The sequence below is a fragment of the Brachypodium distachyon genome, chromosome 1 (genome assembly GCF_000005505.3).
Source record: "Brachypodium distachyon strain Bd21 chromosome 1, Brachypodium_distachyon_v3.0, whole genome shotgun sequence".
NCBI lineage: Eukaryota > Viridiplantae > Streptophyta > Magnoliopsida > Poales > Poaceae > Brachypodium > Brachypodium distachyon.
Genome location: NC_016131.3, coordinates 74,585,294 through 74,597,601, shown reverse-complemented (window position 1 = coordinate 74,597,601; position 12,308 = coordinate 74,585,294). Strand labels below are relative to the sequence as shown.

Genomic DNA, 12,308 nt, shown 5'->3' with positions numbered 1-12,308 from the left:
ATCAGCACTCATGATAATCCTGCTGATATGATGACAAAGTTAGTTCCTATTGCTAAGTTTGAGCTATGCTCAAGCTTAATTGGTATAACTGTTTAGCCCCTAGTGGCTGTTGGCGCCGAAAGTGTTTTCTTTGTTTCAGGAGTTGTTACTGTTCATGCTACAAGGAGGAATTTGCTATAAGAAAAAAATTGTCTCAAGGTGGAGTTTGTTGGCTTGTAATCCAAATCCCAATGGCCGGAAGTTCCGGCCCAACTTCCGGCCATTCCAGGCACCGGAATTTCCGGCCCAACTTCTGGCCGAACCTCCAGTTGCTCTCTGTTACTTTTGGGGAAATTGCGGAACTTGCTGCGAAACTTCCGGATATTCAAGAATATGCGGAACTTCCGGCCTCCAACCGGAACTTCCGGTGTGACCGTTACGGATCTGCTTTGTCCTAATGCTCCTGGTATATATACCCCTTGTAAGCCGCCGTTTTGGGCTGATTTCGCATGAGTTGAGTTCGTGAAATCTCTCGGGCGTTGTAGACACTCCCATATAGTGAAGTTTCGCTGGCTGGCGTCCGTGGTTTTTCCCTTTCGTTGTTTGAGAGGGTTTTTCACGTTAAATCTGTGTGTCCTTGTGCTGTAATTTTTTTTCGTTCTCGTCCTTGGTTGCCGCGTTCAGGCTCGGCGGGACCGCGGGAGAGAGTCCGATTCAATTACATGGTCGATTTCACCGGAGGAGAAGACAGCATATATACGTACGTACGCTGCAATGACTCTTTTTTCCGGGCATGCAAATCACGTCTGCTGGAAGGACTCAAAGACACGTACAGCCGTACAGGTATACAAGGAGTACAACAATTCCGATTGTAGTTCTATCGGAGGCATCAAACTGATATACCTGCAAGTCATATATACCTACTCAATTTCAACGACAAAACAAATAGGAAACAAAAAACACCCTACCGTAAACCAGATCCTCCGAAGGATACATTTGCTCCGTACAAAACTTTTTACATTTGATTTTATATATTTCCTCTGTCCAATAAATGATGTCTCAACTTTGACTAAATTTAAATGCATCTATACACTAAGTCATGTCTAGATACCTATAAATTTTGACAAACTTGAGACATCTTTTGTTGGACGGAGGGACTAGACAATTTAAAAGTTGGATGTACAAAGAAAACTCTAATTTGTATATAATTTTTTTTTTGAAAATAGGAAATTCATTGGATACGGATAAAATATACTTCCTCCGTCCAACAAAGGATGTCTCAATTTTGACCAAATTTGAATGCATCTATACACTTAAGTCATGTCTAGATACATCCAATTTTTGACAAACTTGAGACATCCTTTGTTAGACGGAGGGAGTATATTAACCATAACCAGGTGTACCGCCATATTGGAACCGACGACATCGTACGCTGATACGCGGTCTTCGGGATGTAGCCATGAAAGCAAGTACAGTCTATGAACCAATTAACGAAATGGCATGCATCAACTAGGACGAAAAAGAGGAGAAATATAAATGATGCAAATTTATCAATCATATGTTTGATACCTTAAGACTCGAGCAAAAAACGCAAGCGACAACCACACCTCACATGAGAGTTCAGTAAATGACTTGATACTGAAGGGAATAGACTAAAAAATAGAAAAATAAACAGTGTGGGCGTAGATGCCATTTGTATCGGACGAAAAAACATGATTAGCCAGCGCATTCGGCTCTCATACGTCTGTAGAGCACAGTCGCTGAATACATGCTTGCTTCAAGTGTACGTACGGACAGCTACATATAGCATTGTTGTTATCTCGTGCGAGTTCCAGCTAAGCCAGGTGTACGTACGGACGCAGCAAGTATATTCAACAAAATATACCTCATTTTGACAAGGTCTGATATCGCAATGCATTTTTCTTCTTCTTTTGCTTTGTGTTGGAGTTACCGCCCCCTAATTAACGTACTCACATTTCTGTTCAATCATGTACTAGGAAAATACTAGAGGACAGTGAATGTGTGTGTGTGTATATATATGACAAAGTTGTGTTCTCCCGAAAAGAACAAACTAGCTAAGTTAGTCGTGCTCAGATAGACATCGTACATCCCTAGCAGCTGCTTAATTAGCACGACAACTGCCACAGAGTACGTAAACTGACAGTTGCGAGAAGAACTAGGCACACCGATCGATCTCGATCCGTGGACACGTCACGAGCTACGAGTAATCGACAGTATGGGCGAAAATAAAATGGCAGAAATTTCCAGAAAGGTGAACTGAATGTTTCTCCATATCATCATGACAAATGAGCGTACTACCGAATATATAGCCGCCGTACGTACAGCGCTGGCCGCTGGGAGTTGAGCGAGAGAGAGAGAGCCTGCAGGCAGGCTATAAATTAAAGAGGTGTTGGAGCATCATCAAATCAGTGGCTCTCTCCTCACCCACTAGCCAGGGACCGATCACGTGCAGCCATGGTCCCGCTGCCGGAGACGACGACAGAGGCGGCAGCCGAGGAGGGCAGCAGCAGCAGCAGCAGCAAGAAGTACAAGGAGGAGGATGGCAGCAGCAGCACGCTGAGCGACGCGTGGGACTACCGCGGTCGTCCGGCGGTCAGGGAGAACTCCGGGGGTTGGTCGAGCGCGGCCATGATCCTGGGCGTTGAGCTGAACGAGCGGCTCACCACGCTGGGCATCGCCGTGAACCTGGTGACGTACCTGACGGGCACGATGCACCTGGGCAACGCGGCGTCCGCCAACGCCGTCACCAACTTCCTCGGCACCTCCTTCCTCCTCTGCCTCCTCGGCGGCTTCCTCGCCGACACCTTCCTCGGCCGCTACCTCACCATCGCCATCTTCACCGCCGTCCAGGCCTCCGTACGTCCCAGCATCCATCGTCTTCCTCCTCCGCCCAATCGCCATTAACGACGATCTATGTGCTATGCAGGGCATGGCGATCCTGACGGTGTCGACTGCGGCCCCGGGGCTGCGCCCTGTGGCATGCGCCGACCCGACGGGCGCGTCCAGAACGTGCGCGGCACCGAGCGGCGCGCAGCTGGGCGTGCTCTACCTGGGCCTCTACCTCACGGCCCTGGGAACCGGCGGGCTCAAGTCGAGCGTGTCGGGGTTCGGCTCCGACCAGTTCGACGAGGCCGATCCCGTCGAGCGGCGCGTCATGGCGCGCTTCTTCGGCTGGTTCTTCTTCTTCATCTCGCTCGGGTCCCTGTTAGCCGTCACGGTGCTCGTCTACGTCCAGGACAACGTCGGCAGGCGCTGGGGATACGGCATCTGCGTCGTGGCAGTCCTCGCCGGGCTCGCCGTGTTTCTTGCTGGGACGAGGAGGTACAGGTTCAAGAAGCTTGCGGGGAGCCCGCTGACGCAGATTGCAGTCGTCACGGCGGCTGCTTGGACGAAGCGCCGGCTGCCGATGCCGTCTGATCCGGCGTTGCTTTACGACGTCGATGATGCCGCCGGGGAGGATGTCGTCAAGGGCAAGGGGATCAAACGGAGGCTGCTGCCTCACTCCAACCAATACAGGTTATCGATCGTTTGTTTAACGTTTCTAGCTACTCCAGCTAGCATTCTTCGTTTAATTAATGGTCGATCGGTAATTAATACTTGTTGCCAACGATGAGGGTGGGTGAATTAAACTGGCGCTGGACTTAGAGTTGTTATCGATCGGCCGTACCCGTATAGATCGTTGGACACTAGGAACTCTGTCGTGTGGATCGATGGGCATGTGACCATATATATACATGTCGTCCTCGCAAACATGTATGCATTTTCCTTGTCCTAAAGACCTGAACAATGCATGTTTAAATATCATACTACTCCGTACATGCTCTTTGCTAACGTATCCTGAGGCCCTATGAATGTGTAGTAATTAAGTGCATCGATCAAGAGACCGTAGTTGGTAGTGTACACCCTAGCTTGTTTCCATGGATCACTAGCTTGCATGTAACAAGTAGAAGTAGAACTAGAACTAGTACGTAGCAAGGTATAGTAATACCACCAGCTAGCTGTTAAAGAAGGACCGTGATCTGACAGCCAAACAAATTAACAGGTCAATCAGTAGTAAATAATTGAGGGAGTGACGACACGTACGTACAGACGTACTGGAAATGAAATCATTGGGAGCTAATTAGAGTTTAGTACGTTGTGTGCCATGCATGCCATAGCCCCGCGGTTGGTACGCTAAATCTGGTGTTTACCTAACCTGATCCAGCAATTTGATTGATTCATTCCGTCGATCCCATGCATGGGCAGACAATGCCAATTGCAGCATGCTGCATGTTTTCCTTGAACACATCCAGCCATCAGCGTTAGCAATTTCTCCCCATGCATCCATGGAGTACTTGATGCAATTAGAGCTGCAACATGGTAGTTCAAGCATGCGTTGCAACATTGCATTGCAATTAGAGTTGTATGTTCATTAGTTCAAACAAATGAACTAGTTTTTCAAAAAGTTGTGTCATTTTAAAATTTTACTTCATTTGGTTGAACTAAGCAACATTTTGTGGCTCTAGATGCAATGCAATGTTGCAGCGCTGGAACAAACAAAACCCACGAGCCTTTGGCGGGCCCGATCACATGCGTGCATGTCATTGCAGCTTTAGTCCTGTAGTTCGCAGTGCAGAGAGCACTGCAGTACAGGCTCATCATCTGATGCACCTGCACGCATGCTATAGTTTGTTCGGCGTTACATGCATACGTTTATCCGAGATATGCTTACGCATATATATCTTCTCTGTCAAGTGTACTCAAACAATACATATAGGTCCTCAAAAGCCACCTCCAACAGTACGTTTGCATCGGAAGCCATGACCTATATATTGACCTGCTGCTGCAAATGTACTCTCTTGCAAGCGCATACATACATAAGACCCACACGTGACGTCAATGTACAGCAAACTACACTACAGGCCTTATCTTACTCTTACGTACTCGCATCTTGTCCTTGACGCACGTACAGTAGGACAATTCATCAACCTCCCTTTCTTTCGGTTTCTTTTCCACTCTTAATTTGATCGACCATTGTACGCATCATCAAGAGTACGTGTTTAATTCCAATTAATTCCTTCATTCAGTTATCCAACATGCCATCCATCCATTGACACATGCAGGTTCCTCGACCAGGCGGCGATCGTGGAGCCATCGCCGGCCTCGGGGAAGAACAAGTGGGCGTGCTGCACGGTGACGGAGGTGGAGGAAGTGAAGCAAGTCGTCCGGATGCTGCCGACATGGGCCACAACGATCCTCTTCTGGACCGTGTACGCCCAGATGACCACCTTCTCCGTGTCCCAGGCCCAATCCATGGGCCGCCGCCTCGGCCCATTCACGATCCCTTCAGGCTCCATGACCGTCTTCTTCGTCGCTTCCATCCTCCTCACGGTGCCCCTCTACGACCGCCTCGTCGCGCCGCTCGCCCGCCGCCTCACGGGCCACCCGCACGGCCTCACCCCGCTCCAGCGCATCGCCGCTGGCCTCGCCCTCTCCGCGCTCGCCATGGCCGCCGCCGCCCTCACCGAGCGCCACCGCCTCCTTTCGTCCTCCAAGAAGCCGCCCTCCGTGTTCCTCCTGGTGCCGCAGTTCCTGCTGGTCGGCGCCGGCGAGGCCTTCGCGTACGTGGGGCAGCTCGACTTCTTCCTCCGGGAGTGCCCCGCCGACATGAAGACCATGAGCACCGGCCTCTTCCTCACCACGCTCTCGCTGGGCTTCTTCCTCAGCACGGCCCTCGTCACCGCCGTCCATGCCGCCACCGGCTCCGGCGGCCGCCCCTGGCTCGCCGACGACATTGATCAAGGAAGGCTCGACTACTTCTACTGGCTGCTCGCCGTGCTCAGCGTCCTCAACCTCGCCGTCTTCGTCGCCGCCGCCAGAGGGTACGTGTATAAGGACAAGCGGCTCGCCGACGCCGGCGTCAAGGTTAACGATGATGAAGGCCTCGTCCTCCATGCGTGATCCGTGACCCTTTCTGTGATCCTAGTTTAGCTTCATTTTTGGCAATGTACTTGAGGAGCAAATAATCAGTAGGGGTATCAGGTGTTTTATTATCAGATCAGCAGTAGTAGAAGCTTGGTGCTTGAGGGTTTATTAAGGCACCTCACATGAATAAAAGCTTCATTTCATAACCAGGCACCCAGTTTTGCACCAAGTTCACTTGTGTGTCAAAGTAACGAAAGAAGAATAGTATCGACAACTTTATAACAACAAATGTTAGGACCTCTGGCAAATGTATGCACATAATATTAATATCACTCGGTTCATTCATATGAAAGGGAGAGCCTGATTGAGCTCTTCTTTGCTCAATGAGGGAAGCTAGCTAGTTACGGTAAGAGGATGTACTTTATACTTTCAGTAATCCGTTAACACCTACTGGTGGGAGTGGAACGGCTACACGCATACATACACGCATACATACATGCATACATACATACATGGACTATAATTTATATATCCACACTGGTACAAGTTCGGTTACTGGATAGTTCACCAAATATATCACGGCAGCCATCCCATGTCCCCTCCTCTCTTGCGTCCCAGTAACCACCAGTGTAGCGGAATGTTCCGTCCTCAGCGTCCCTGTCGAACCATCTCGGTTTCCACCCATTGTCCTGCATCTTCCGTGCCTGCAAGAGAGACAAGAATGAACGCGCGACCAATGCGGTATAATACAGAACCATACCGTGCGACCAATGTGTGTTGTTCCAGCTCAATGTTTACAGTTGTTAGAGTTCAGTTAAGAGATTTTAGGTGAAAGCTGGGTCTTTCTCTATTGTCTCTCTGGAAACCATGAAGGATCTGGGGAATGCAAAGATATTCTTCATGGACATGTAGGAGAATGTGAAGAAAGGATGTACCATCCGTTGCCTTGTCTCCAACCGCAGCTTCTCAGAATTGGCCTTATCGTACTCCCCATTCTCCAGATGTCGCTGATCTGGTCGGAGTCTTGAATCTGTCGGCGGAAGTTTCTCCTAAACAGTAGACAAAGTCATGCTTTAGTACCAGAGCTAAGAGGGGAGTACTAACAGTGAGCCGAATCTGCCAAAGTTTTTACCTTGAGGTTTGGAGTCAGCTCATTTAGAGTTATTGCAAATGACGAAAGATTGTATCGCGTGGGATTAGATGGAGGTTCGTTTTTCTCCCACAACAGAGTGGCTCCAGCACTGGAATTTACTCCAGGTATATCTTGGGTAACAGTGTAATACATGCTCTCGTCCCACTTTCCAGTTAGGGCCGCAACCCTGGTACCGCTCATATCCTCAACAAATCCTTGAACCTTGCATAGAACTATATATCTTAGTAAGATCTATGGAGACGATAAGAAAGATGGAAAAATAGACAAGTTATGGAATTTACCTGGCGAGGGTTCCGTTCAAGAAAAGATTGCTGTTTAAATGTGAGCTTGCATGAATATTGTTTGTTCCCAGTTATTGTCATTGTGCCATGGTGATGACAATAAAGTCTACCAATGATAATGTTATTAATTGTTGTGGTAACCTGGTAAAGAGAGTAACAATTTAGGCATTTAAAAAAAATACAGGTTCATTCACTATGAGATCTACTGGTCAAGCAATGTATATTGGAAATATGTGAATCTGAGACAGTCTGCTAGTCATGCCATTGACTAGTGATTAGATGCTAGTGGCATATGTAGGAAGGACTGTTACCTTGCTCCATTTGAAAGTTTCTCCATCGTCAAATTGTAATGTTAAAACACCGACAGGATCAAGCTGAATTGTCTGTCCCCAGAATTTGCTCTTTACGTTGCTCTCCCCCCAAAATTTCCAGCCTCTTCCTTCACAATGACAGGCCATGACCATTGGATGATGACTAACCTGGTGCCAAGAAGTTACTAACATAACCATCAGATGGCATAACAGATGATGACCTTTCAATTATCACTGAGTGAAACCATGTACTCCCTCCGACCGGTATTACTTGTCTCAAATTTGCCCAAATGCGGATGTATCTATGTGTAAAAACGTCTAGATACATATAATATTTCGACAAGTAATTCTGACCGGAGGGAGTATTAGATTTATCATCTCTTTAAACCGATATGCTGATTACAAAACAAGTCTCCATTTTCAAACCTTCTTCTTTTTCACAGGATAACAAACAAGAACGCAACTCTGTTTCAACAGAAACAACTTGCCAAACTTAACTGACCTTTTCAGAGAAGAAACGGAGTCCTTTTTCAGGGTAATCGGCTTCATAAGTTTCCCCTAACAATGGATTAAATGGTTTGCAGGGCCGGCCATCTGAGGAAGCATACCCAGAGGCCGCAAATGCAGCAACACATAGAGTTCTCATCAAACTGTTCCCCTGATTCAGAAGGATGGTGGAAAGATCAGAAATTTATTGCCAAATCGATCTAGGATGAATAGTCAGAACTGTGTAAATAACTGAATTTAAATTGTGAGTATTCATTTTGTTATTCTGAAAAGATTCGGTAGAGACATAATAACAACTTCCAGTGCTTTTATGTAATCAACATATAAAATGCAAATTAACCTGACAAGGTCCATTTGAAAGATTCACGGTGGAAATACCTAAGACTGACAGGATGACACTTTCATACCTTCAGGCCGAAGTCATGTGCACGGTCCAACAGATGAGAATATTCCAAGTCTTCAAAGCATTTTTGAAGAGATGAAATTGGTTCATTAAAGTAAACAGGCAGACAGACCCGTGTCAGATCTTTTCCAACGTTGTCCTTGATCATTGACCAAAGACTAACACCCTTCTCCTTTTCAACTGGTTCAGGCAACTTTGTGCGACGTTTCGATGGAACCAATACATTGTTCCCATTGCTGGATCTTGATTCTACAGATTTATGATTGTTGCTTGAATTCGAACATTTCATCCTCAAGACAGGACTTGCTGCAGAATCGCTGAAACTTTGCCTTGTATCACAGAAATTATATTCATCTTCATCTGATAATTCGTCTAACTCCTGTGCCCCAGCATCGTCAGAAGATTCTGTATTGCTGCTCTCTGGTGAAAATGAAAGTAAAAAACAACAGTAAGAATGAAAGAAGGCTAGAACTTCTCATTTTATCTTCTTTGGCAGCACATACTGTTAAAGAACTGAAAAATCAAGTACCACTAAATTTTCCAAGTCCAGAGCAAGAACATTCAGGTTTGATTGAGTGTGTGGTATCTTCTGCATTTAGTACCTGCAAAGTATAGCATATCAACATGAAGAGAAGATGATTGCGTATTGAACAAGGTGACATATTCACTAACTAGGAATAGAGCATAACTGCATGTTCCATCATGGAGATCGCAGCCGAAAGAAAGATAACATGGTTATGTTACCAAAAAAATCTCTATAGAAGCAAGATACTTCTGCTGTCTAAAACTAAATTACTGTGATACTTCGGAGAAAGCGTCAAATGAAACTTGAGATGACAGTGTATGCTGTGTCCATAATTCTTCGACACAGAGCGACCTTTCTTAGGCATATAGTTGGCATATTTAACTTCTGTACAAGTAATATAAATGAAAACACAGTTGGACCAGCTGCAGGTTATCTTGTAACGCATGATAAATGTGTTTTTTATTCTAGATGAATATGCAGATGTTTCTTTCGCAGAACTCAAATATATGGGAGGGCTACATGTTCAAATTTTTTTTGTTTAAATAAGTGGTTAACTGTGCACCAAAATCTTGCAATCCACATTAAATTTATGACATGGTCAATCATCAAAGTAGTAAGAATAGCATGAATTTACTGATCATCTAGCAGCACGTCTTGAGAAAATGTTACCTCAAGCTGTTGCGGAAGACTGCCAAGAAAGCTCAGATACTCTTCACAGCGTTGTTTCATCTGTATAGAATACTGCGAGAACTCTGAATGGACAATCTGTTCACAGTCTCTAATAACCTCTTCACCAAGGCCTTCGGCATGCATACGGTTTCTAAGCCTATCTGTAGAAAACGATACATCATTCTGGTCATACAGTAAACCTCCAATGGGAGAAGATTCACTTCTTGCCGAAACAAGGGCTTCAATCCAAGCCACGCGATCTTTAGCAGAGTTGGTTCTCAGCTGAAGCGTCTTGGTTGGAGTAATTACATAGAACCGCTTGTCATCTGATCTACTTTCACGGAATGACGAGATCTAGAAATGTTGTAAATGATAATGTTAGCAATCAAAACCTATCGATTTAACCAGCTTACATATTTTAGTATTTTACTCTAGACAAGATGCCATTGGATTAAACTTATGGAAACAATGATCAATGGCACCCCTCATGTTTTGGAATTAGATAAAGAGTAACGCCTTAATTTTCTGTCAAGATGCGTGTAATTTGTGTGGTTCTGTCAAGATGTGTAAGAGTAATGCCATCTGGAATCCGGTTGGTTCATTCCCATCCCCCACCACTGATCCAGCCCAGTGAATAGTCCCTGGACCATAGTGTTTCTGTTATTCTACCTATCTAAGTGCAGAGATCGCTAAATCTTGTTTAGACCCATGGGTGTGCGACTGTGATCTGAAGGGAATTGGTCATTGGCAGCCCCACCTGGGCCTGTCTGGGTGGTTGGATCCCACAACATTGGCAGGAAAAAGCACACGTTTGCTTGCTTGCGAATTGAAAGGGGCAGTTGCTTTCAGGAAAGGCACACATATCTAAGCAATCCATCTATCCGTAGCAATCTATCTCCATCGATCCGGGCAAACAAATGACACGCTCCAGTACAATAGTACTAGCTTGAGTTGCGGCAGCTCTAGTTTCTTGTAAAATGTGGGGAGGATCGATGATTCTGATGTGTTTGGAGGGGTGGATGCGGACACGGGCGAACTCACAGTGGGGTGGGGTAAGTGATGTGGACGGGCGGCCTTAGCTTTACAGCTCCCGTTTGTTTGTTCTATGCTCCTAGCTCCACCTGCCCCGAATTAATCCGTTGGAAGCGAGCGAGCGGAAGCGTCGATCGATCCAACTATCCATCGTGCTACTGCCTAGTAAAAATCATCAGAGCATTTCCAGTACAAGATCGAATTTTTTATTGCAATGTGCCCCCTGTTGACTGACTAGCTGCTGGTACTAGCTCAAGAACAGAGCTACTCCCTAATTTTCTCCCTAAATTTTGACGAACAATTGAACAACCAACTGGGGAAGCAAGCAACGCAACAGGCTAAAAATTCGATTCTTTCTTCTTGTAAAAGAAGCAGAGGCGTCAGTGGAATCAATCGGGCAGGGGTATGGAGAAACGAGAGAGGCTGACCTTGAGATGCACGAGCCCAATGGGGCGGTCTTCGGCGGCGTACCCGGGCGGGCCGATCAGCCTGGGCCCGGCGTCCCCCGGCGCGGGCGGCGACGAGGCGGCGCGGCTGCGGCGGCGGCGGATCTTGTAGTAGGCGAGAACGGAGCCACCCGGGAGGATGGCGAACCAGCGCGGGCGCCAGCCCTTGCCGATGTTGGTCCACTTGTGCAGCACCCCGGCCACCACGGCCGGCGCCGGCGCCGGCTGCTGCTGGTTGAGCGCCGGAGGCGGGGATCGGTCCCCGGCGGCCGGCGCGGCGCACCATCCGCCGGGGCAGTAGTCCACGGGGAGGCAGCAGAGCGGGTGCAAGTCCCGAGCCCGCATCTGCCTCTTCTCCTCCGCCTTCTCTCTCACACGACACAAATCACACTAGCATTTGTTGGGTATTTCCTTTTCTTCTTCTTCCTCGGCTTAAAGCTGACGAATGATTCCTCGGAGGAGGACGAGTGGTGTGTATTTATATCGCATTGGTTGAGGTGGACGTGCTTAGCTCACTAATTAATTACGCTAGGTAACACGATCGATCGAAGGCTCAGTTTTCGAGTAAGCACGCTCTCACTCAGCTGCCCTCCTTAATCATGCTGGGCAAAGCCAATTTTGAGCTCACGTGCTGCAAGCACTGACTGACTGACACCTAGAATCTGCTTTTCAAGTATTTCCTCTTCGAGTATAACTGGGGTTAATTCAGCATATATTCAGCTTAAAATTTAAAACAAGTTACTCCTCTGTGCAAACCGGGATGGTTTGTTTAGACTTCAGAAGATTCCAATTCTATTTTTTGTTTCTAATGGAAGTTTATTATGTACGGTTGAAAATTGAGTGTGTCAAAAAAATTCTGGTTCTTCGATCGGTTGAGGAGAAGAGACGTGTATATATATGCCCACCCAATCAAATAGCCGGACTGAAGATATGATCAAGTTTCGAACCAATATGCTTTCTTCAAACAAGAGGCCGTTAGCCAATAATTAACCGAAATAGGTAACTCAAAACCGGGCACAAAGGGTCTCCACATCTGATTTTAGGTTTATTTCGTGATTGTTAAATCACCGCGCAAA

The 12,308-nt window shown here is 46.7% G+C and overlaps 2 protein-coding genes across 2 annotated transcripts; one reads left to right on the top strand and one right to left on the bottom strand.

The window, feature by feature from the left end:
- Nucleotides 1-2,342: 2,342 nt before the first annotated feature.
- On the top strand, nucleotides 2,343-6,110 carry LOC100837652 (protein NRT1/ PTR FAMILY 6.3). Its single transcript, XM_003562185.4, has 3 exons — nucleotides 2,343-2,856; nucleotides 2,927-3,516; nucleotides 5,103-6,110. Exons 1-3 carry the CDS (start codon nucleotides 2,455-2,457, stop codon nucleotides 5,938-5,940), a joined length of 1,830 nt encoding a protein of 609 aa, XP_003562233.3. The 5' UTR covers nucleotides 2,343-2,454; the 3' UTR covers nucleotides 5,941-6,110.
- Nucleotides 6,111-6,203: 93 nt separating this feature from the next.
- LOC100841272 (oxysterol-binding protein-related protein 1B) lies at nucleotides 6,204-11,678 on the bottom strand. Its single transcript, XM_003558981.4, has 10 exons — nucleotides 11,215-11,678; nucleotides 9,755-10,108; nucleotides 9,089-9,161; nucleotides 8,564-8,979; nucleotides 8,152-8,307; nucleotides 7,650-7,817; nucleotides 7,339-7,479; nucleotides 7,037-7,258; nucleotides 6,840-6,953; nucleotides 6,204-6,608 (listed from the first exon to the last, which is right to left on the bottom strand). Exons 1-10 carry the CDS (start codon nucleotides 11,575-11,577, stop codon nucleotides 6,429-6,431), a joined length of 2,187 nt encoding a protein of 728 aa, XP_003559029.1. The 5' UTR covers nucleotides 11,578-11,678; the 3' UTR covers nucleotides 6,204-6,428.
- Nucleotides 11,679-12,308: the final 630 nt, after the last annotated feature.

What these genes read in the sequence shown, in the direction of transcription:
- LOC100837652 (XM_003562185.4), top strand. Translation starts at nt 2,455, where the DNA reads ATGGTCCCGCTGCCGGAGACGACGACAGAGGCGGCAGCCGAGGAGGGC. An exon ending in TCACCGCCGTCCAGGCCTCC is followed by an intron (nt 2,857 to 2,926) that starts GTACGTCCCAGC and finishes TGTGCTATGCAG; the next exon opens with GGCATGGCGATCCTGACGGT. An exon ending in CCTCACTCCAACCAATACAG is followed by an intron (nt 3,517 to 5,102) that starts GTTATCGATCGT and finishes TGACACATGCAG; the next exon opens with GTTCCTCGACCAGGCGGCGA.
- LOC100841272 (XM_003558981.4), bottom strand. Translation starts at nt 11,577, where the DNA reads ATGCGGGCTCGGGACTTGCACCCGCTCTGCTGCCTCCCCGTGGACTAC. An exon ending in AAACTTTCAAATGGAGCAAG is followed by an intron (nt 7,480 to 7,649) that starts GTAACAGTCCTT and finishes TCTCTTTACCAG; the next exon opens with GTTACCACAACAATTAATAA. An exon ending in AGCTGACTCCAAACCTCAAG is followed by an intron (nt 6,954 to 7,036) that starts GTAAAAACTTTG and finishes TCTACTGTTTAG; the next exon opens with GAGAAACTTCCGCCGACAGA.